A 22,416-nucleotide genomic window follows, 5' to 3' on the forward strand; every position below is an offset into this window, starting at 1 on the left:
CTTTGAGTTAATATTGTATGTTTGTGTGTATTAATGGCCTGATTAGCAGGACCCGAGTTGTCATGTTGATGAACTCTAATTACCCGAGGCCCCATCTGCAGATTTTATCACTCAGCATGTTGCTCACTACGTGTCTGTTCCGAGGACACGGCAACGTCTCGATTGCCACACACATCCACATACGTGTGAATGAACACGTGTACTAATACGCACTTGATGGATGTCATTGGAAAATACATTTGCATGTGTGTGTCACAGTATTCTGTGGAGGGGTAAGTGTGTGTGAGCAAGGACGGGGGTAGATTTACTCATTGTACATGTCTTGAATGACACCATGGACATTTCCTTGAGGTTAATGGAATCTTACTGGTCTGCACAAATTGTTTGAGTTTTCTTTTTCGGTAAAAGTATGAAGAACCATAACCATCAGAATAAGAAGCCCACCCCTCACGTGGAACCCTTCACGTCGTACAGGAAACAGAATCCTTGTTTCCTGTGGTGTTCCCTCACTATCTCGTCCTTTTCAGGGAAACCCGCGTCGGCCTCAGGCGTGAGCGCTCAGGGACGGCGGCCCTGTGGCGGCGGCCCTGTGGTTAACAGTTAGAGGAAAACAAGCAATTAGCCTAATAATTAAATCCCCCAGTCAACCAGCCAGTCCGCGCAGTGGAACCAGTCCTGCTGTGCTCTGCATTTCCATTCACAGCAGCACGGATCCCTCCCCCCCCCCCAAAAAAAGAGGAAATAACAGATTAAGTCAGTTCTATTATCTGGCCGGTGATGAACATGCAAACAATTGGAAGTGGAGGAAGAGGAGGGTGAGGAAGACGTGGTGGTTGTGGTGGTGACTGTGGGTGTGCACTGCTTTCTCATTCTGTCCTGTTGGGTTCTTGTTTACCCGTTTGGGGGGGGGAGTCATCAGTGAGGGGAGGGGCTCTTTGTCTCTTTGATTCCATTAATTACCGACCTACTGCTGCTGTGGTTTGGCTCAGTCTGGCTCTCTAACCACTCGCAGCTTCCTGCCGCTGCTTCCCTCTGCATTATGTATTTATTGCCTTGGTTTGCTAATTAATAAGCACAGTTTCCCGAGGAGGAGTCCGCCTGCATTTGTGTGCTCATCACTAATGGATCCCTTTGCTGGGGCCGGGTGAGTTTCACCGTCTCCTCAGAGTCGGACACTTCCTCAGTTTGGGTCAGTTCGGTTTTCTGTTGGTGTCTTTTGGATCGTGGTGAGCGCAGCAGGTCTCTGGTGGAGCAGCCGGCTCAACTCCGCTGATGAGCTCCCGTCTGACATGAATCTAATATCAGCAGCTGCACAAGCCCGTCATTACAGGGTTTGTATGAAATGAGCTCTACGGCACTTTGCAGAAACTGAGGAACCTTTTGTAACGGGCGATAAACCGGCTCAGTAATCTGCACGCTCCTCACATCCACCATTTTATAACTTTATAATGTAAAACTAACTTCTCTCTCCTCTGTTTTCTTTGTGTTTATGGTCTTGTAAGTTTAATTTACCCTTTAGAAAGTGTAGAGGTCAAGAAAATCTCACAGGCCAACATCCTAAAATAGTTTGACAAAGCACCCACCATTAAAAACTATAAAGGTGGATGTTGCATGTCAACTGTGAATTTAAGTTTTGAAGAGCCGGAGATAAATGGGCTATATTGACAGTAAATGGTGGTTTTATAGTCTTAACAGCCACTTAAAGCAAACAGGGCCTCCACCTCATATATCTCAGCAGCAGTTTGTGCTTCAGTGTCTTGCCCGAGGACACTTGGGGAATTGAGACCCTCAGATTAGACCGCTGTCCTGACCAGTGATGAAGAGGTGGTCTTCATGACCCTGGAGATCCCCCGGCTCCATCACCTTCTCTGGTGAAGGCTTTGACAGTTAAAGAGGAGGTCTTCAGGCTTTTAGCTGAAAATGACAACCTCCAGATGAACCCTCATCTTCGTCCCTGATCATTTCGTGCTTTATCATCCTTCATCGGTCCTTTTGATCTTATCCATGTTCTTTTTTCCCTTTGCCATTACCCCCTCACTCCGCTCCCATTGTCTTTTTTCGTGCCATTTATTCCGGGCTTGTGTTGGGGTCGACAGGTGGTCGTTTTTTTTTCCGGCCTATTGACTTCTTTGACAGAGCCATCTTTTCTTCTGCCTCTCTCTCTTCTCTCCGTCCCTGCCGAGCACAACTGGTCACGCAGCCTCCTGACTGATTGGCTGTCGGACGCATCGATCCCCAAGGTCGACCGGCTGGCTATTGACAAATGTTCCTACAATATCCCCCCCCTCCTTCCTTGCATCGTCTTCTCCCTCCCTCACTTGTGTTTTCTTACTTTTCTCTCATCTGTCCGCCTCTGCTTAGTCTATAACTCACGTTGTGTCATCTCCTGTCGACCCTTTCTCCCTCTCCCTCTCCTGCTCATCCGTCCGTCCGTCCAACCATCCATCCATCCATCCTCCTTTCCCTTTATCTCTTCTGCGTCCGTCTCCACTATCGTTCATCAATGCAGCAGAGATCGATGCTGAGGATAATGGGGGCTGGACCTGCAGGGCGCCGGTAAAGGTTGTTCGGGTCCTCAGACGCGGTGCTGACACGGCCGGCATGATGGGAGGAGAGAGTGGAGATGAATTGATGAGGAGCGAAGGGAGGAGGTGATATCGCTCATGGTAAAGGGGAGGACGAGGAGAGAATCAAAAAGGACGAGGTGGTGTGCGCCTGAAGGCAGCGATGAGACACATGGAGGCGACTTTTTTGGGGAAAGGGAAAAGACTGATGGAGTCGAGAGAGGACAGACGTAGAAGATCCCTGGAGCCGGTAGAGTGCTGACTCTGCTCTGCTGGTTAATACACCTCAGTCCAGAGATAGAGCAACCCACCAGGCCTGATGACGTGAGGAAATGTGCAGCTGCAATGGAGCTGGATGATGCATCAGTATATTACTCATATTCTAAAAAGGATAATGTTATAAAGCTTAAAGGTTAAGATCAGCCGAATATCAAAATACATCATTCCAACTCCTCCCCCGGGATAAGCAGTCATTCAGACCGGGTTTCTTTTAGCTGCTGAAATACATTTGGGTGTGTGGCACTTATGTGTCTCGGCATATGAAATCGTGAATTTAAGTTTGCTTGGTATGGAAATGCTAATAAAATCTGTATCTAGTGAATTTAAATGTGGTTTCATAAGGGGACTGTTGGACCTCGGAGGTTTTCAAAGTAAATGTTACCGATCAGATTTGTTCAGATATTCCTGTTTGCATTGATTCTGGATGTGTTCAGAAACATGGCGCCATCGGACCACACATTCTAAAAAATAAGCTTAAGTGTAAAGTTAAGTGGGCTTAAAGGCTCCATCATCATCTCATTCTGAAATGTGAAGTAATCCACTCTTTCTGACGTAGCCACCAGATGGCTAATGCCTTTGTATTAACCCAGTTTAGTTTTCAGTACATCATATTCCCGTCTACGGCCTCATGAGAGAGAAGATCTGTGAGCTGAGCTGATGGTAGACAGTTGGATTGAAGGCAGAACAGCAACATGTCCATACACAACCTCTCTACCCGTAGAGGCAGGGGAGTGTTCGGGTGAGATAAGATGAGTTTGAGATGGAGAGGGTGCACTGTGTGTACACGTGTGAGCTTTGTGTGTGTATATGCAATGCCAATATGTACCCTATGGTTTTTCCTCCCCCGTGAGGAAGCTGTCAGTCTCGGCGCTAAGTGCTGCAGGACGTACACACACAAATAACACTCCCACGAGGGGGTGTCTGAGTCGAGGAGGGTTTCAGTGATTGGACTGAGCCTGAAGCAGCAACCTGCACACGAGTGCTGGTCACACGGGTCAGACAGATAAGAGGCACCTTGTCGTGTCAGACGTTAATATCTACATCCTTATTGGACACTTTGATGGAAGCAAACATGCACTCACATAATTACTCGCTGTTTGCACTTGTCACAGTGAAGCTCGGACCAGAGGAGACGTGGAGCAGCCAGGCCGGCGTAACCTTCCTCTGGCAGCTGATGTTCTCTGCCTATATTTAGTAAAGGGAACTGCTCTGTATAAACATTGTTATTATAACTCTCTGCTTGTAGGTCCTGCAGCCTGGGCCATATTTCCCCTTACAGAGAACTGTTCATATCCTGGTTTTCCTTTAGCATCTTGTGATGACGGCTCCCCCACACTGCTCTATTGAACCATGATGTTCCTGAGTCTCTCCTGAAACACAACCTCTGCTCTGCCGCCTGCTAACTTCACCCGTGATGACGCAGCACACGTTTCAATGCGTTCATCTATATATAAATCTGTGTTTGAAGCCCAATCGTCTGTGAAACCACGTCTGTGACGCGTCAGCTTTTCAGCGGCTGCTTGGTGCTTTTGTTTACCTCTGCACAGCGGGACGTTTGCTTTGCAGTGCATTATGGGAAGATGGGAGATAGAGAGAGAAGGTGGATATTATGGCTGTGGAAATGTGTGCGTGTGTGTGTTTATTCCTTGTCGAACCCTGGGGAGAGTGCATTATGGATATAATAGAAAAATAACCTGGGAGGAAAACAATAAAAACCTGCTGGAGATCGGTGTGAACTGTGTGCATCAGATGAGTTTGGCTGCACAGAGCGTTTCTCTGCTTATTGTTGTGTATGTTGACCCACTGTGGTGTTAGTTGTGTGTGTGTGTGTGTGTGTCTCAGTGCAGGTTCTTCTCATTCTTTCAGCTGTCAGGGAATAAAACAAAGAGGGGATGGAATAGACTAAAGCAGGGAGGGGAGGGGGGGGGGTGAACGTAGAAGAAGACGACCTAATTTAATCTGAAGTGGTTCTCAAATTGAACCAGAGGGAAAACAAAGTCATCAGAAAACCTTGGAGCTCCTCTGGACTTACGTAACGCCGAAGCCCTCCTCCTCCTCCTCCTCCTCCTCCTCCTCCTCCTCCTCCTCCTCCTCCTCCTCCTCCTCCTCCTCTCGTGCATAAGGCAGAGGGTGGCCCAGCGAGGGTGAACATGACGGGTGGAAGACGCCACAAACAAAAACGTTGACTTCTCGTTGTCAAACTCTCAACCGTCCTCTCTCTTTGCCTCCAGTGTCTCACCAGGTTCATTTGGATCTCTGTTGCACCCACATCCACCTCTGAGGCCCCGGCATGCCCCGTTCACGATGGTGAGTGGCCTGAGCAAGCGTCTGGGTGAATAATGCAGTCTGCGGGCTGCTGGCTGCAGCTGGACTGAGGAGAGCGACTCGGGGTGGAGGAGGTGGAGGAGGTGGAGGAGGAGGTGGAGGAGGTAGCGCCACGGTGCAAAGATACAGACTTGAATTATTTAACACCCCTTCTGAAAGGCTTGCAAGCAAGGCATTCCCAGAATTAAAAACCAAGCCTGTGTGTGTGTGCGACTTTTTACACACAAGCTAAACATGGACACACACACACATGCTTGTATCCAGTATATGCTGGCATTCAAAGTTTGAGCCCGATCATGCGTGACATGTGCTGATACAGGTGCACTCACATTATGCACGCTTAAACTCGGGTTATATTTACCCACAGGACAACACAAGTGTGTGTCTGTGTGTGTGTGCAGACCTGCACGTCCCACACGCGTGTTCTTCATGACGACAAAGGTTAAAGCTGGAGCTTTTCTCTGCATCAGGAGAATCTAATTGTGTTCGTCATTGCATGAGATATTGTTGAGTTGCCTGAATGACATTTACAGGCAAACATGCATGATCTTTTTAATTTGACAGACTGGGATGAAGCTACAGTGCAAAGTTATCTAACACTTGTGTATTCATTCTATATTTATATACAACCACAGCTCAGCCTCTTGAGTTAGAGAATGACATCAGATTCAACTCGTTTCCATCCTCGAGCCCGTGTGTGATAATCTGTGAGATAAAGTGAGTGTTCTCCTCCTGCATCATGAACTCTGGTACCTCGTGTGTTATGCAAGTGCACATGAAGCTGCCTCACTGAGCACACTCCACATATGCACACTTACTGTTGATTGCCTTAACCTTACAGAACTCCTATATGCCTTATGCTATAGTCCTTAAACAGGGTGATCCCACAGCAGAGATGTATGGTTGCGTAAGAACGGGAGCAAATCTATGTCAGTTGTGTTATTCAGTAGAAATCCAGTAGAATGAAGTTCAACTCGAGGCTTTATTGTTTCTCAAAAGCCTCTTTTTATTGGCCTTGTTGCACGGTGAATTAAAAATGTTTTTTTATTTTTGCCTTCAAGATGCTTTCGATTTGAAGAAGTGGGCACTTTGAAGTGTTTACTCGAAGGTACCAAGGTTGCACTTTTTGGCAATTCAGTAAAATGCAAATTGAAGCCTGCGGGGGGTGGGGGGGAGAGGGAGTTCATAATTTCCTCAACAGGAGGGACTGGGTTTTGAATTAAACGAGTCAAAAAGGAAACTGCAGAGCTGCAGGTGACCTGTGTTATGATCTGCAGGGTGTCACGGTGACAATCAGTGAATGAAACTCCTCTGCAGCTCCATGTTGTTTTGCTCTATTAGAACTACTGATGTGTTTGTGTGTCACATTTGAGGCCGTAGTCCAGTTTTTGGCCTGAAATTACAGAACTCCCACACAAAAGTCCCAGACCTGATTCAAATCAGGAGACAGTGGACGAGCGTGAACTCTCCTCCATCGGTCGTGAACTCCTCATGAACTCGCCAAACGACCTAGTGTCATGTCGTGTGAACAACGAGAGTCATCCCTGAATAGATGGAGACGCTGTTCTCTTTGTCGATGTTTGACTTGCACGTCTCTTTCATCACCGCTCACCCCCTCCCTCTCTCTCTTTCTCTCTCTATTTCTCTCTCTATTTCTCTCTCTAACCTCTTGCTTTGCAGATTTCTGCCGTGCGATATTTTCCCACATCATGTTTCCAGCACTTAGCTTTTAGTGCTGTGACTGTTCCTGAAGTGGTTTCTACATTTGTCCCCTCACTTACCCCCCCCCCCCCCCCCCACCCCCCCACACACCATCCCTTTAAATAGTTCTCCAATGCCGGGGTCCACTCAAACCCCCGGCTGACGTGGCTCGCCTGCACCTCGGCATCACGGAAAGAAAGAAACACAGAAAGAAAGAAAGCTGCTTTGGATTTCTGTGTGTGTGAAATGCAACCTGATGGTTTCCTTTAGAGCTAAATCTGACATCAACATACTGTATCGCCTCATTTCATCGGAGCTTTACAGAGGGTTGACTTTGGGCCCAGGTGCCGGTGAAGGCAGCTGAACTCGGCAGCTACTCTCTCGTAACAATAAGACCTGACAGCGCTCTCACCGCCCTCACTACATCGAGACAGACAACCAATTACAAGCTGTTACAGGACCTTACAAATGAAAATAAGTCCCTTTGGCCTCTGGTCGCTCCGTTTCTCTCTCTCTCTCTCTCTCTCTCTCTCTCTCTGTCTTTGGCTCCGACTCTCGTTCTTCTCTTCCATCCTTCTCATCGCTCCTCCTGAAAATCTATGTGCCTCGTTGCTCGGGAACATATTGTAATAGAAAAGCCTCGGAGGTGTGTATCCGTGAGGTAGCAGCATGTGTAACCTTAATAGCGTCTCTTTTTCTTCCTGAGGTTTCTGACTCAAACTGTCTTTTCTCATTTTTCTCTTCTTCTTTACAGTCAGTCCTCACTCTGCGCCTGAAGTATTAGCTCTTTTTGCCTTAAATGCATCTTCGTCTTCTCGTTCGCCCGCTCTCTGACTCACTCAATGCCGCTTTTCTTTCATCCCCCCCCCCCCCCCCCCCCCCCCCCCGAGCACACACAAACATGCATACACACACGCTCACTTTATTCTCCCTGGAAGCGATTTGTCTTAACAGGTGGTCATTCAGATTCAAGACTGGCACTGCAGGAGAGGTAGAGAAAACGAGGAGGCAAAACTGAGAATTATGGGAAGAGGAGGAGGAGGAGGAGGAATAATATACTGGGGACGATTTCAAAGTGAGTAGAAAGAGAAGTGATGTGCTGGGGGATGTCTCAGTACTTCTCGTCCACACTTGCACATTTACCCTTGATAGCCATTTGAGTTTGTATATTTTTGGGGGTAGAATGTATTCTGTACCGTCTTTGTCCTTTTATTAAAACCCAACTGGTTTCTGCTCTCCAGCGCGGGTCACAGATGATATTCAGTTTGCAGAAGCATCACAGTGGTAACGTCTGCAGGCTCCTGCATTGATTTCAGGGTTTTACCTCAGCGTAGAAAGGCTCTGAGGGGATTAGCACCTTCAACCTTATCATCAGGCCACAGGAAGTACCTCATCACACACACAAAGCAGCTAAACCCACTTTTACTGCCTTCTTTATAATGGCTCACCTCACTGGCTGCTTCAAGAGGAGCCGCCGAGCACTTAGCCATTTCTCCTGGTGTTTCTAAATGGATTTTTTTATTCCACTTATCGACATTATACTGTTAAATATGTAAGTTTAAATGAACATTGTTCTACAGGACCTTTTATATCAATTAGCTAATGGACATAGAAATAGCTGCTGATTTCAAATGTGAGAATTTGCCCTTAGGCTAAATAACATTTGGCAGCAGCATAAACTATTTGTAAAAAAATTACTCATTACTTACAGTTGCAGTTTATTCTGTATTACAGGCTTTATGGTTTCAGCACCTTGACAATAACAACTCACTTGTGATGCGTTGTGTAGTTAATTACACATTGTGCTTAAAGAGTGGACACTTCACTCTCTAACCTATGTCGCGGTAGAAACATTTTATGACTCTGGTATTTGTGTTTGTGTGTGTGTCTGTGTGTGTTTTTGTTTATACCAGCGACAAAGAGTTCCCCGACGTCCCCTGACACCATTTGTTTAGATGGGTCTCTTTTTGTGTGGGGGTGTGTGTGTGTGTTAGTCCGTCCATTAATACACCGCATTTGTCTTTTATGTGCCTGTTTGTGTTTTTATGTGACACCTCATATCCCCGTCCATTCATCCTTCTTTATCTGTCCTGCAGCAGCGTTACTGTATTGCTTCTGTCCAACAGTTTATCATCGGCCCTCCCACGTCTGTGAGCAGGAGGGGGGGTGGAATAAACAGGAACATCATTCTTCATATGCAGTGCTGTGATTCAAGACCCCCCCCCCCCCCCATCCCCGCCCCCGCCCCATCTCCGCCAAAGTCCCATGATCCCACCCTGCAATAGGATCCTTGAGCAAGACTGTAAATCCCAACCAGCCTCAAGGGGGCTGATATTTTGTTTTAGTGGGGAAGTAGAAAACCTGTTTTCCTCCTCAGGGATCACAGATACCTGCTGAGAAATCCCTCTGGTACATGTGTACATACCTGCGGATGTTTCATGTTGATTTGCTGCATCGTCTTGTTTTGAATCGGTCTCAATTTGTCTTTTGTAGCTTTAATTTGTCCGTTTCAAGTCGATTGTCTTACTGTGTTGCTACTGTATTTACTGCTGTGACAGGACAAGTCCCAGGTCTAATACAGAGACAATTCTGAGGCTGGTGGAAAGTTATTAAAACAATTCCTTGTCCCACCTCAAATCTGCCAAAGCAAATCTGGATTTCTTTCTTAAGAAGTTTCAGTCGGTAAAAGCAAATCTCAAGATGTTGAAGAGAAGATTTCATCAACTTTTTAGCAACAGAGACGAGTTCAAATCAGGTCTCAAGTGTTTTAAAGCAATTCTAAAGATGCTGAGATAACTCTGTCCGATCTGATCTCAATTATTCTGGTTCTAGTCTTAACTTTGTCAACGCAGGATTTAGTTAAATGGAACAAAAGTCAAAAATCAATCCCAAACAATCTCTTTTGTGTCCAAGACAAAGACAGATCCTGCCATATCTGAAATGTCTTTTTTTGGGCAATGTAGGTTCATCCTCAGTTCACGTCTCTAACCTGAGCTTTATTTAAAAATTCTCTGTCTTAGTTTCATCTCGTTTAAAATTTCAGTTTCTCCTTCAGCTCTCCTGTTGTACAAAATTGATAAAGTCCTTAGTGAAGTTTTAGTGACCTGAGAGTTTCCTGAAGCAGCGGCTGTGCCTTGTTCTCGTCTGATAAGCAGCAGGTCACCGGGAGGACAGCGGCACGATCACAGAGCCAGCACTAATCCCACCGTGGAACTGTGGCAGATTATCACGGTGATCAAGCCCCTTTTTCAATGGGACGGATTTAAATATGGCTGCTGACACTGTTTCTGAGCTGGGGTTCGACAAAGAGACAGATTCCTCCATCTGATAAAAAGAACGGTTCCGCTGAAACAATTACGTCTCATTCATGTCTTTGTTTTAGACGTTAAAGCACATTTCCTTTTCTTCCTCTTTCACATCTCTACTCTCAGTTGAATGGTTGTACACACACTTAGTTCAAACACAGGGAACGCGAACCCTCAACCTAAGAAACCCTTGATATGGCCTTTGTGCCGGAGCTGTCTTCAGGTTGCCGTCTCCCACCAAGAAGCCAAAAGAAGCCGAGCACGAGCCGTGGCTGCACTTGACAAAGGTCACATTTTTAGTGTTTGCCTTCCTGAGCGTTATTGATGCACCAGTGACCCCCCCCCGCCCTCCTCTTCGTCTTTTCTCCTTGAATACTTCAACTGAGAGAAGTGGAGTTCATCTCTTCCCTCTTTCACTGCCGCAGAGCTCATCCTTGTGTCGTCGGCAAGGCTGAACAACTCAATTAATACACACACACACACACACACACACACACACACACACACACACACACACACACACACACACACACAGATCGGGGGAGGATGAACGAGTGGGTGAGGTGAGAGGAGGAGGTGGAGAGAGAGACGCTCACACTTCAGATTCATGTTTAATGAAACCTCTCAGTTGACGACAAAGACTGAAGCAGATCCCTTGAAACTTGCACCTCCTTCCTTCACATTAAGGTTCATGCATGAAGGTTGCGTGACACACTGCAGCAGAGACACAACACACACAGTACAGATGTTATTTTCTAAGAGAAAAACAAGATGCTGTAGAGCTCGTAAATGTGTGAGAATAATCCTTTTAGCAGACGCCAACTTTTGCACAATGCTCATCCAAGAGTGGCTCCTGCAACTTGTAGGTTCTCAAGTGTTTGGATTTCCAGATGGGCATCAAATAGCTTTCGCTCCATTACTGGGTCACTTTCTCTCAATGTTATTATTTTCTGTTTGGAAAGGTTTTTTCAAAGTCTCTTCTTTCAGGGGCTTCTAATGAGAGCCCTTTGAAATCGTCTCTCCGGCTTCAACAGCTGCTCATTTTTTGAATTTCACCTCAAAACACCAGCAGCTGTATAGACTCTGAAATGATTCCTCTTGTTTCTCCTCCGTCTAATGTGGCCGAAGCAGAGACGGCTCGTTACTCCTCCTGTGATCACAATGTTTCTGTGTCCGTGGCGAAAGTCCAATTGGATCCGAGGACAGATGGACACAAAAACAGCAAAACTGTCTCACAGATCCACATTGTCCCTATAATGACCGGTAATTATTCATGAAACAAGCTTTGCAAATCAGTGTTAGGAGCTAATGTGTCACGACCGTGAGTCAGAGGCATAAAGAGAGAGAAAGCTTTTGTTCTTTTCTTTTAACTTGAACCTCTCTCGCTCCTGTGTTGACCTCTCCTGCCCCTGCTCTGGTTTTCCTCACTAACTTTTATGTTGGCTTCTCTGTTTCATCCGTCTCCCCTGCCCCGCTGCCCCTAATGACCCATTAGTCTTTCTAACCAGGCTGTGATTACACAGCTTATATATTCAGTGTGTGATCACAGTGCCAACTTGTGTGTGTCTCTCACTGACGGACGGACTGCTCGCCCGGGCACACTGATCCCTCTGTGCATCACCCGGTGGATCCATTGGTTTGCCCTTCATGCGCTCCTTTCTCTCCTCCTCGTCTTCTCTCTCTGCCTCCCTTGCCAACGCGACCCTCTTCTCCCCCTCCCCCCCTCCATGTTGGCTCTGTTTCTTTATTCTCTACACTCTCCTCTGCTGATTATTTGCTTCTCATCATCATCTCTCTCTCTCTCTCTTCTCAGCCTGTGTCTCTCCAGCACCCCTTGCCCTCTCCCACTCTAATCTCCTCCAAATGCCTCCATGTTATCAGCGAACCACAGAACTGTGCTCTGGGCACCCGGCGGTGTTAACCCCAAAAAACAATAAAGTTAAGTGTTTAGTAAAGGATCTCTCATGGTCCACCACGGCTTCCCTGCACTGCGAGCAAGAAGCTGATGTCTCCTTTTTCATTCAAACCCAAATAAAGAAGAAAAAGTCTTTAGATTTAAGGGTTATCCCAACTATGGCGACATATTTGTATTAATAAACATACTTTAGTAACCTTTATATGACTTAACCCTCTAAATAACTCCTTTTAGACAAGAGTTGTTCATAGACCTGCTGCAAATATCTCTGCAGGTTGGCTTGAAAAAGATCATCCGGTGAATTGACGCGTTTATTTCGAGTGTAACTTCAAATAACTCTGTTTCCCTTTTAGTACGTCGGCACCGTCCATGTGTCAGAGTCCACAGCCTCCCTGTGAGGATGGAGAGCATGAGTCACTTAGATCACAGGTCTAAGCTACACAGCTACATCTTACAAGGACTCCAGCGTGAGTCAGACTGCGTAGGTTTCTCCTCTTCTGCTCACCAGGGCGTCCGTGAGTCGTTCATGATGATAAGGCCAATTTCTGTCACGTACCCGAACAGCAGGTCTGAGATCAGACTTTTAAAGGAACGGATTGAGAGGCTGAGGTGAAACATTCAGCTCTCAACCCTCTCCGCTGTGCCGTGCGGTATCTCTGACACGGCTCCTAATGTGGATGAAACTCGAAGCAGAAAGTTGAGTCACACGCTGAAGGACGGGATGAAAGTAACACTTTTCAAGAAGGGAAAGAGTGTTCGTCTTTGCTTGTCAGACCTCATTTTGCCTTGAGGCTGCAGGTGTCGGGCTCACGCTATATTCAGCCTGGAACTGTGCGTGTGTGAGGTTTTGAAAGCAGACAAGCTTAAAGCATGAATAACTCTAATATCAGCGAAATCCGTTAAAAATGAGGCGATCATGCAGCTCGCCGTCTGCCACTCCAGATGTTAATGTTACAGTATAGATTAAGATAAATGTGCTGATGATGGATTTTCTCGCACGCCGGCTGAATACTGCAAACAAACAATATGTGTTCTCCCTCCGGCTGCTCGAACACATCCTGACCAGTGAACTGTGGCTTGTTGGTTTCATCTTTCAACTTCTGTTTGAGAAAACTGTTAAATATGTTCCGCTCCGACTCTCTGAGAGGCAATACACGTGTAATCATGGATAGTACGCAGTATAATGAAATACAAATACTGCTCTACCCAATGTTTGTGACTATAGACTTTGTTGTAATTGCTAAATCAGAGTTTCTTAGTCTCTAAAATGTCAGATATCAAGAAAAAGGTTCACTGTAAGGTCCCATCTGACCAACACCGAATTTATTCTGTTAAAAATTAACTAATAAACCATGAGTTTGAATGTTTATTCAATACAAAAAGTTTTGTATTTAAGATTAGAGTAAAATGTAACTTCAAGTAACCAGCCTCCTAAGTTAAATGTTTAGTTTGTTCATGTTTTCATATACCTCATTTTATATTATTTATGTTTGTTTGGAACCTTTAACTACTAAGTAATTTATCAGAAAAAGCTACTGTCAGATTAATTAATCATGACAGAAATTCTCTCTCCACATACATACAGAATTGCTGACAATCATTTTAGTTTCCACCATGAGATTTTTCACGTTTTCTTCTGTTGTACATAGTTGAAAATACATCTTTGCTTTAGAATTTGTTGCTGCTTTGAGCATTTTATTGGTCATTTGTCTTCCATTTCTCTCAATGAAACCAATTCTGCTTATACACGCACTTATATCGCACATCTGCACACATGTGGGTGTAAACTGTCTGCTTAGTCAGAGGCAAACAGTAAAACCGCGAGGATGTAATTCTAGTTCTCTTTCCCTCCCTTGGTCCTTGTACTTTGTATATTCAGTCTTGTTGACATTTGCAGAGTGAAACATTTCCTCCTCACATAAGAAACATGGAGGTCAGAGGTCACCGGGCTGTTTCTCCTCTTCAGCACCACCTGTGTGTTTCTTGTGTAGCTGTCCATGGTGCTGAAAGCAGACTCATGACTGACGCAGGCTTTTTAATCACCGTGTTTTCTCTGCTGTGTCTTTGAAATGTCAAATCAGAAGCACACTTTGTCTCTGGGCTTGTTTTTAAAAGCTTTGTGGTCTCTGGTTTGTTTATACTGGTGGAGGCTGAGGATGATGGGAAACTCTTTGTCCAGCATCAGTCGTCAACAGACGTCATTATCACTGCCTCACCGGGCGAACTGGCAAATTGAAAATCATGTAAATTACATGTATTTTCTTTTTGTTAGTCTTTCTAGTCCAAACCTATTTCCACTGCCAAGCTGGAGGAAATAGAATCTTTCAACTTAATCAACCTCTGACCTCACACTCGTCTGTTCTCTTCTTCTCTTCTTCCTTTTCCTGCAGTGGTGCTGCTGAACTCTAAAGAGACTCAGGCTGAGCTCGGCTGGACGTCATACCCCCCCAATGGAGTAAGTGGGCTAACTTGCATTTGTCATCGTTTGCTTGTTTGTATTTGCTTGTCCAGCTGTTATTAGCGCGCCAGAACCCCCCCCCCCCCCCCGAATCTCTGTATATTCATTGTTCTTCAAATCCCATTTACTTCCCACACCTTGCGTTGGCTTCCCCCCACAGAACAGAGGTCATCATTTACATTAATCGATGGTGCTAATTCCGGCCCGGGTAGAGCGGCGTCCAGACGAGCGACAGAGAAACGCTGCCTCAGATGAATGAGGCTCCGCTCTATCGATCCATCTGGCTTGTAAAAACCTCTCGCATGAGGTTATGACTGCTAGACAAATACAGGAGCCCTTTTTAAAGGACCTGCCAGCGCCACCAGAGCAGTATGTCACCCGGCTTCCCACCTGGAGGTTGGCCTTTCCATGGGAACACTCAGGCACATGCATACACAACGTCTGTTGTTAAAAATAGCAAAGAGAGAGAGAGAGAGAGAGAGAGAGAGAGAGAGAACACACTGCACTCTCTGTGATTTAGTTTCTGAGACTCGAGTGCAGTTTTTTATATTATCATCACATGTAATCCATTTTCACAGTCTGGTGTGTGTCCGTGTGTGTGTGTGTATGAGAGAGACACATTTGTTGCTCACTTTGTTGATCACATTTGCTGATCTGTTGCACTTATTTAGCTTTTAACTTTAAAAGCTCACTGAAATTATATAGATATTTTTGTCTGGATCCTCCCCTTAACTAAGGACAAATTGCAATTCACCAATTACTTAAAATGTAATCATAAATAAGTCATAATAAGGTGAAGTTAAAATAAACTTTAAAGTTAAGATATACAATATATATCCACCATCCAATTTGTCGTCTGTAGTTAAAATAATTATAGGGTATTCATTATTTAAGGCACCTATATGAAAGTTATGCTGTTCATGTAAATAAAAAATACATTTCTATATCAAAATAATTGAGATATGGATGGTGAGCATATTTTAATAGTGTGCCCCCCCCACATCTCACTGTCTTCTGTTCAGTAACAAGAAAAATGTGTTATTATTTGACTGTTAACCTGACGTGACTGTATTTGTTCTTTCATTTTAATTTTTGCCACGACCCTGATCCCTTCTTCTCGTTTCCCTTCCTCGTCTCTGTTCCTCTCTTCCTCTTCACTTCACCTCCCTATCAACTCCTCCTTATCGCCCTTTTATCCTGTCTCCTTTGTCCAGTGGGAGGAGATAAGCGGCGTCGATGAGAAGTACAAGCCCATCCGCACGTACCAGGTGTGCAACGTGATGGAGCCCACGCAGCAGAACAACTGGCTGCAGACCGGCTGGGTGACGCGGCGCGGCGGCCAACGCATCTTCGTGGAGCTGCAGTTCACACTGCGAGACTGCAACAGCATCCCGGGCGTAGCGGGGACCTGCAAGGAGACGTTCAACCTCCTGTACGTGGAGACGGACAGAGACCTCGGGGGGGTGACCCGAGAGGACCGCTACACCAAGATCGACACCATCGCCGCCGACGAGAGCTTCACGCAGGGCGACCTGGGCGAGAGGAAGATGAAGCTGAACACCGAGGTGCGCGAGATCGGTCACCTGAACCGTAAGGGCTTCCACCTGGCCTTCCAGGACGTGGGCGCCTGCGTGGCCCTGGTGGCGGTGCGGGTGTACTACAAGCGCTGCCTCGCCACCGTGCAGAACCTGGCGGTGTTTCCCGACACGGTGGCCGAGGCGGCCTTCGCCACGCTGGTGGAGGTGCGCGGTGCCTGCGTCAACAACTCCGAGGTTGACACAGACAGCCCTCCCAGGATGCATTGCAGCGCCGAGGGGGAATGGCTGGTGCCCATTGGGAAGTGCAGCTGCAGCGCCGGCTACGAGGAGGGACACAGCAGCTGTGAAGGTAGGATCTGAATAAACAGACCGGGGGATAATTGGATAGAGAGATGACAGAATACAAAGAATAATAGAGGAAAATATCGGTGTATTTTTTATTCAGTTTGTATATTTTTAAGTGATGAAAGTTGCTTTTTCTCCATCAGCTCCAGTTTAATTTGGCTGTTTTTATTAACTTCAGAGACACGAATGAAAGTTTCTTGAAAGACGACAAATCATTTCTCAAAAGAGAAAAACTTTGTTGATTTGCATTGAAAACTTGAAATCGTCTCTTCACACTGGATCACAGGATTCGTTCCTTTTGTTTTTTAAAAACAGACTTTTACTGTGAAAGTGACGAGAGGGAGACAGATGATGAAAAGATGAATAAGCAGGAGACAGAGAGGAGTTGGATTTGAGAATGAAGGAGGCTGAATACTGGAGAGAATAGAAGAACAGATTAAAAGAACAGAAGGAAGATGAGAGATGATCCATGTGGAAAAAAAAAACCTGTGAAGCTATGACTGAGGCTGTGAGTGTGTAGGAGATTTTGAAAAATTCCACGTGACCGAGACGAAGCGTTCACACAATTGAGAAGTTACAGAATAGATGTTTAATGAAATCAAATCGAGGAACAGAAAAGCTTCTCTCACTCATTGTGTTGCTTTTTTGTTCAACACTGAAAACGACAGCAATGCTCATTTCACATGTGAGTCGCAAAGAGTGTTGTCACAATGTTGTAACCCTGACAAACAAACACACACACACACACACACACACACACAACCACACATACATGCGCTGGGTGCTGCACTCTGACGTCAACAGATCTGAACAGTATTTTGTGTATTTTGTATATTTTGTCACAAGCCATTGCTCACGCACCAGCAGCAGTTGGATCCTGTTGGCTTCCCCCCCCCCCCCCCATCTTACATTGTTGTGCGGCGTAATGTGTGTGTTGGTCTCCACGAACAGCAGACTGTGCACATCGTAAAGGAAGAGGAAAAGAGTAACAGACAGAAGAAAGTGAAATGTAAAGAAAAGCAGAAGTCTGCTGTCAGTTATAAAGTCACAGATTTCAGGAGTGTAAAAAAGTATTCATAGATGTGATCGATATTCATCTTGAGATTTGAAATAATGAAATTCTCAGACCGGAGTTGCCATTGAGTCTCTATAAGAATAAGCTCTGCAGAGTTTACACAACAAGCACGGGGGCTCAGGATGGAACAGCTGGCTGCAAGTTCACAAAAGCAAGAACTTATACAAAGAGGCGTTACTTTACACACAACATGAAAACAGAAGACATGCCAGAACTAATACAAAGAGGAGCTTCATAAAACTTAATAAGAAAACAGATATGAGCTCCTCCTGTGTGTCTATCTGCTGTGTCCCTCCGCTGTAGCAAACTCCCTGTTTGCCAAGGCCACAGCAGTGAGACACCTGGTCCGGGGACTTCCACAGCCTCAGACACTGGTCAGTGAAAGTTTCCATAACAATAGACAAAGTTGCACTTGATATGAAGTGATGCAGAACATTTGCTCTGCTGCAGAATTCCTGGTTCTGCACTAAGTGGTTGACAGTCGGCGATAAGCGGCGCCCCGCTGATTCTGGCAGTTGGTGTGTGTGTGTGTGTGTGTGTGTGTGTGTGTGTGTGTGTGTGCAAACAAAGTGTGTGTTGTGTATTGATCTGCTTCTGTGTAAGTACCGACGATGCTGCGATGAAAGCCGAGCTGAAGATAAAATGAAATCTGATGGACAGAGGGAGACGCTGCGGAGAGACGAGTGAAGTCAGGAAAATAACATTTTGAAAAAAACACTGGAATGATGGGAGAGAGGGGCAGATGAAGACAGGAAGCAGAGAGAGAGAGAGAAAGAGAGAGAGAGATCTTTGCTGTGTCTAAAGTTTAGCGATTGTCAAGGTCCATAGGGAGAAAGGGCCTGCCAACCACACACACACACATTCACACCCACACACAGACACACACACATTATCTCTCAATTTGTTTCTCTATCTATGGAACACTTCCTCTATAGAGGCTCGTTCCCCAGCTCAGCCGTACTGGTATGAATATGCAGCCCCGACATCTCCCACTGCACCAGAGCTATTGATCAGCTGTAATGCTCCGCTAAACTGTGGAACTGCACTGGGACCACTCATACACACACAAAGTAAAGGACACACACACTCACTAGCACGCTGCGGTTTCTGCACAAACACACACACACACACACACACACACACTTAGTTTGATTTAATTCTGTGTGAAACAAAAGCACTGCATATCTCTCTCTCTCTCTCTCTCTCTCTCTCTCTCTCTCTCTCTCTCTCTCTCTCTCTCTCTCTCTCTCTCTCTCTCTCTCTCTCTCTCTCTCTCTCTCTCTCTGCCTGAGAGGATGGGACGGCCAGTTGGACTTTGTGCTTGTGTCAGCATCATGCACACGGGACATGCAATTAATAACACAACTCCTGTAAAGCAGCTAATCGTAAAGCAAACAACTCTGATAAAATTATAGATTCTGTGTGTTTGTGTAGCGTGTGTACAGGTGTCCTTTTTACTCCTGGGTCTAATTGTGTAACTGAGCGAGTGCACACGCACCAAGTGTCGGCCGCGCAGGTCAATAATATTGAACAGCCGGTGAGTAGCTACTGATATTAGTGTAAGCAGATAGTGTTGAGCAGTCGATGAGAGGATTAATACCTCACACAGTGTCAACACTGGATTATTTAGGATTACACTGTCATAGTTCTCTCACCTTGTCTGTGGTTTTAATGCCAATGCAGGTGTAACCATACTGCTGATTTACTGATAGTGAACATTAAGTAGTTTGTGGTGTGTGCTTACTGCTTGTAATAATTTCATGTGTCTGTGTTTCTCCCATCTCAAAAGCCTTATCAGCTTCACGTGAATTGTCGAACGTGCAATTTGTTTTATATAAACTTTGAAGAAACGGGCGATAATGATGATCATGACAAAGTGTGCTCCTGATTATTGTGAAGCAGGTGAACTTCTCCTGTTTGAGTCCCTCAGCTGCTCTTCCCTCAGCTGCAGTTCACTTTTACAGTTCCTGAGAGAAAACTACAAACGGCTCATTCCTCACATTCCACTGCTCGAGTTCTTCTACTTCTCAGTTCTCCATCTTTGTGCATAATAACTGAATCGCTGTCAGAAGCTGATGGATGAAATGCATTTATCGTCAATATGTTGTTTTCACTTTGCTCTGCTTCGTCTCTTTGAACTTGAGTTTCCTAAAAAAGAATCTCGTTCAGAATGAATTAAAGCAGAACCATGTGTACGTGTTATTGAAAATTACCATATGTGCTCAGTCAGCTTCCTCTCGCATAACAAAGGTGAAAGAGCATAAAGAAAGGATGGAAATTAAGAAGCAGACGAGGGAGAAGTGTGCACACGCTGCAGCATCGTTGCCACGCGTCTTGACCCTGTGTGCGTTTTACAAATGTGCACAACATGCACGTGCGGTGATGAGCGTGCACGTTCTCTCCGCAGTCATTAGGAAATGCCTCCAGCAGGAACAGACCCAGGGGAGAAGAGAAACAAATGATGTAATAATTCACCTTTCAAATACACGTTTCATTAGCGTGGGTATTTGTGTGTGTGTTTCTTTCACACTCACGAGCCTCGTCCTGTTCTAATTAAGGCCGGCTGCTCTTTCTATATAATTACTGAGTGTGGTTCAGGCCTTCAGCAGATTCTCTTTATTATCTCTGTTGTTTGCTGCTCCTCAATCCGGCTCCAGGCAAATTCACCGCCCTCCTTCTCTTTCCTATTGCTCTGCTTCCCTCTGTAATTTACTACACGCCTTCCTTCTCCTCCTCTTCACCCCCCCTACTTCCCTCATTTCTTTATTTCCTTCACCCATTTACCCCCCTGCCCCCCCACCCGCATGCGTTCCTCGCGCTGCCAAAGAAGTGTGCACTTCATATCTACCGCACTGATCTTGGAGGAGCTGCACGACTTACTTTGCGTCCTTTATTCCCTCTTCTATCTCTTCTTTTCACCTTTTCCCTCCTTCTTCTCCTCCCATTCCTTCCTCTACACCAGTTTTCTTCTGTATATTTTCTGTAAAAGGTTGTTTTCTATGTTCCTGCCCCTCGCTCGCTGCCCCCTGTGGGAACCATGTGGCAGGGTGAGTCGGGTTAACAGGTGGAAATCTGCTGGAGAAGCTTGGAGATATATATTGTGTGTGTGTGTGTGTGGGGGGGTGTGGGTGTGGGTGTGGACGTGAGAGAGCGCATGAGGGTTGTGTGTTTGTGTGTAACCTAAAAATTTGGCACCGGTGCCCAATCGTATGTTTCTGAAGTCGCTCCCAGTGTTGCACTGGTGTCTCCCTCTGTCTGTTGTCCCTTCTCGTCTCGTCCTCATCAACCCCCCCCCTCCCCCCCAACTCTCTGTCTCCCACACAGAAGTCATCCCGTTGTTTCTTCTTTGACATTTCTTCTCCTCCTTTCCGTTCTTCCCTCAAACTACTTTGTGCCTTTTATAGAAAAGCCGCCTCTCGAATCACTTACCACCCCGCCTCTTTCCTTCCCCGGCGTTTGACTCCTCTTTCAATCCCCTTCTGTCTTTTATCTGACTTTTTTTTTTATTCCCCTTTTCTTTAAACCAGCCCTCCGTGGCTCGGTGCCACCCCTGCCCATCTGGTCAGTCCTCCCTCCCTCCCTCCGTCCCTCTCCCTCTTTCTCCTCTCCAGCCGCGTCACATGCTACTGTTAGTCATCCCTCTCCCCGGCTTTTCACTTTCAATAATTCATGGGACTCCTGGGAGAAAGACAAACGTGTTCTTTTGAGCCCGGCATCTGATGTATTTATTCAGCCGGCCTGCCGCACAACAAGTGGCCATTTAAAACACACTCGGACCCGCAAACATTTGCACACACTCTTAAAAATGTGAAGTCATTCTCACGAAAACGAGCATTTGTATGCGAAGCTGTTAAATGTCCCCTGGTTATTGAAAATGTGTGATGGAGGGAGGCCGAGCGTTCACCATTCATCTTCCCCAGGCCTTTGTTTACCTCTGGAGAATAAAGGAGGGAAAGAAAATGAATAAAAAATCAAGATGTTATGGGGATGGAAAGTGATAAGTTGGGGTGGGGGGAGGGTAGGATAAATAGGACGAGGAATACACGGCGGTGCAGAAAAGAGCAGTCAGAGTTTTCTCATGCTCGTACGGTTTGTAAGTCGCTCTGCATAAGAGCTGAATGCATAAAATATGAGCGATAAAAGCTGAGGAGGATTTGCAAAAGAGAGGAAACGGAGGTCGGACAATGACGGAAGTAAAATGAGGAGCTTTAGGGGTTAAAAGCTAAAAATCATGTGGAGGAGAAGGAAGCTGAGCTGCAGGAGGTGAAAAAGGAGTTGTGGAGGTGAGAAGAAGGAAAAGAGTGGAACACAAGAGAGGTCTGGCCACAGGCAGAACGAGTGTGAAGATGGGCTGAACCTGCAAACTGCCACATGCCTCCTCCCTCCCTCCATCCATCCATCCATCCTCTCTGTCCTCGCAGCGCTCCCACTCTCCCACACCCGACTCATGAATTAACCACAGCTGACATGAATGCATCAAAGTTAGAAAAGGTTGGCGCTGCAGCTTAATCATGTTGCTAACTCAGCCGACACGACGGCCTCGTTCCTCTGCAGCTCACTCAGGACCACTGAGCTGAATCTAGCTTCCTGTAAAGGACAGAAACACCCTGTAGTGAAAAACTCCTGCACGTGAGAAAGTGACAGACGTGATGTTACCGAGGAACAGATTAGGAAGACACCTTTTCTTCTGTGTTTCATTTCCCAGATTTGACTCTTTCATCATCAGAGCGCTGCAGTGTGACCGAGGCACGACACGACAGTGGCTGCTTGTAACATCACTCGAACTCGTCGGAGTTGAAATTTGTCGCCTGTGATTAAATAATTGGGCTGAAAAAAAACAAAGTGTAAACCGAGCACACAGCAAGAAATTTGAAAATCCCCCGTGGAGTAATTCATTCATCAGCAAATGAA

General features: G+C 45.9%; 1 protein-coding gene across 1 annotated transcript in view; it reads left to right on the forward strand.

Annotated features, from left to right (window-relative positions):
- The window catches only part of LOC133972809 (ephrin type-A receptor 7-like), a 126,222-nt gene that overhangs the window by 17,114 nt on the left and 86,692 nt on the right, over positions 1-22,416 (forward strand). Inside the window, exons 2-3 of the mRNA XM_062410385.1 lie at positions 14,480-14,544; positions 15,762-16,434. Coding sequence (XP_062266369.1) covers positions 14,480-14,544; positions 15,762-16,434 — 738 coding nt within the window. The remainder of the gene's footprint in view (positions 1-14,479; positions 14,545-15,761; positions 16,435-22,416) is intronic.

The sequence above is a fragment of the Platichthys flesus genome, chromosome 17 (assembly GCF_949316205.1).
Source record: "Platichthys flesus chromosome 17, fPlaFle2.1, whole genome shotgun sequence".
In the NCBI taxonomy this organism is placed as follows: Eukaryota; Metazoa; Chordata; class Actinopteri; order Pleuronectiformes; family Pleuronectidae; genus Platichthys; species Platichthys flesus.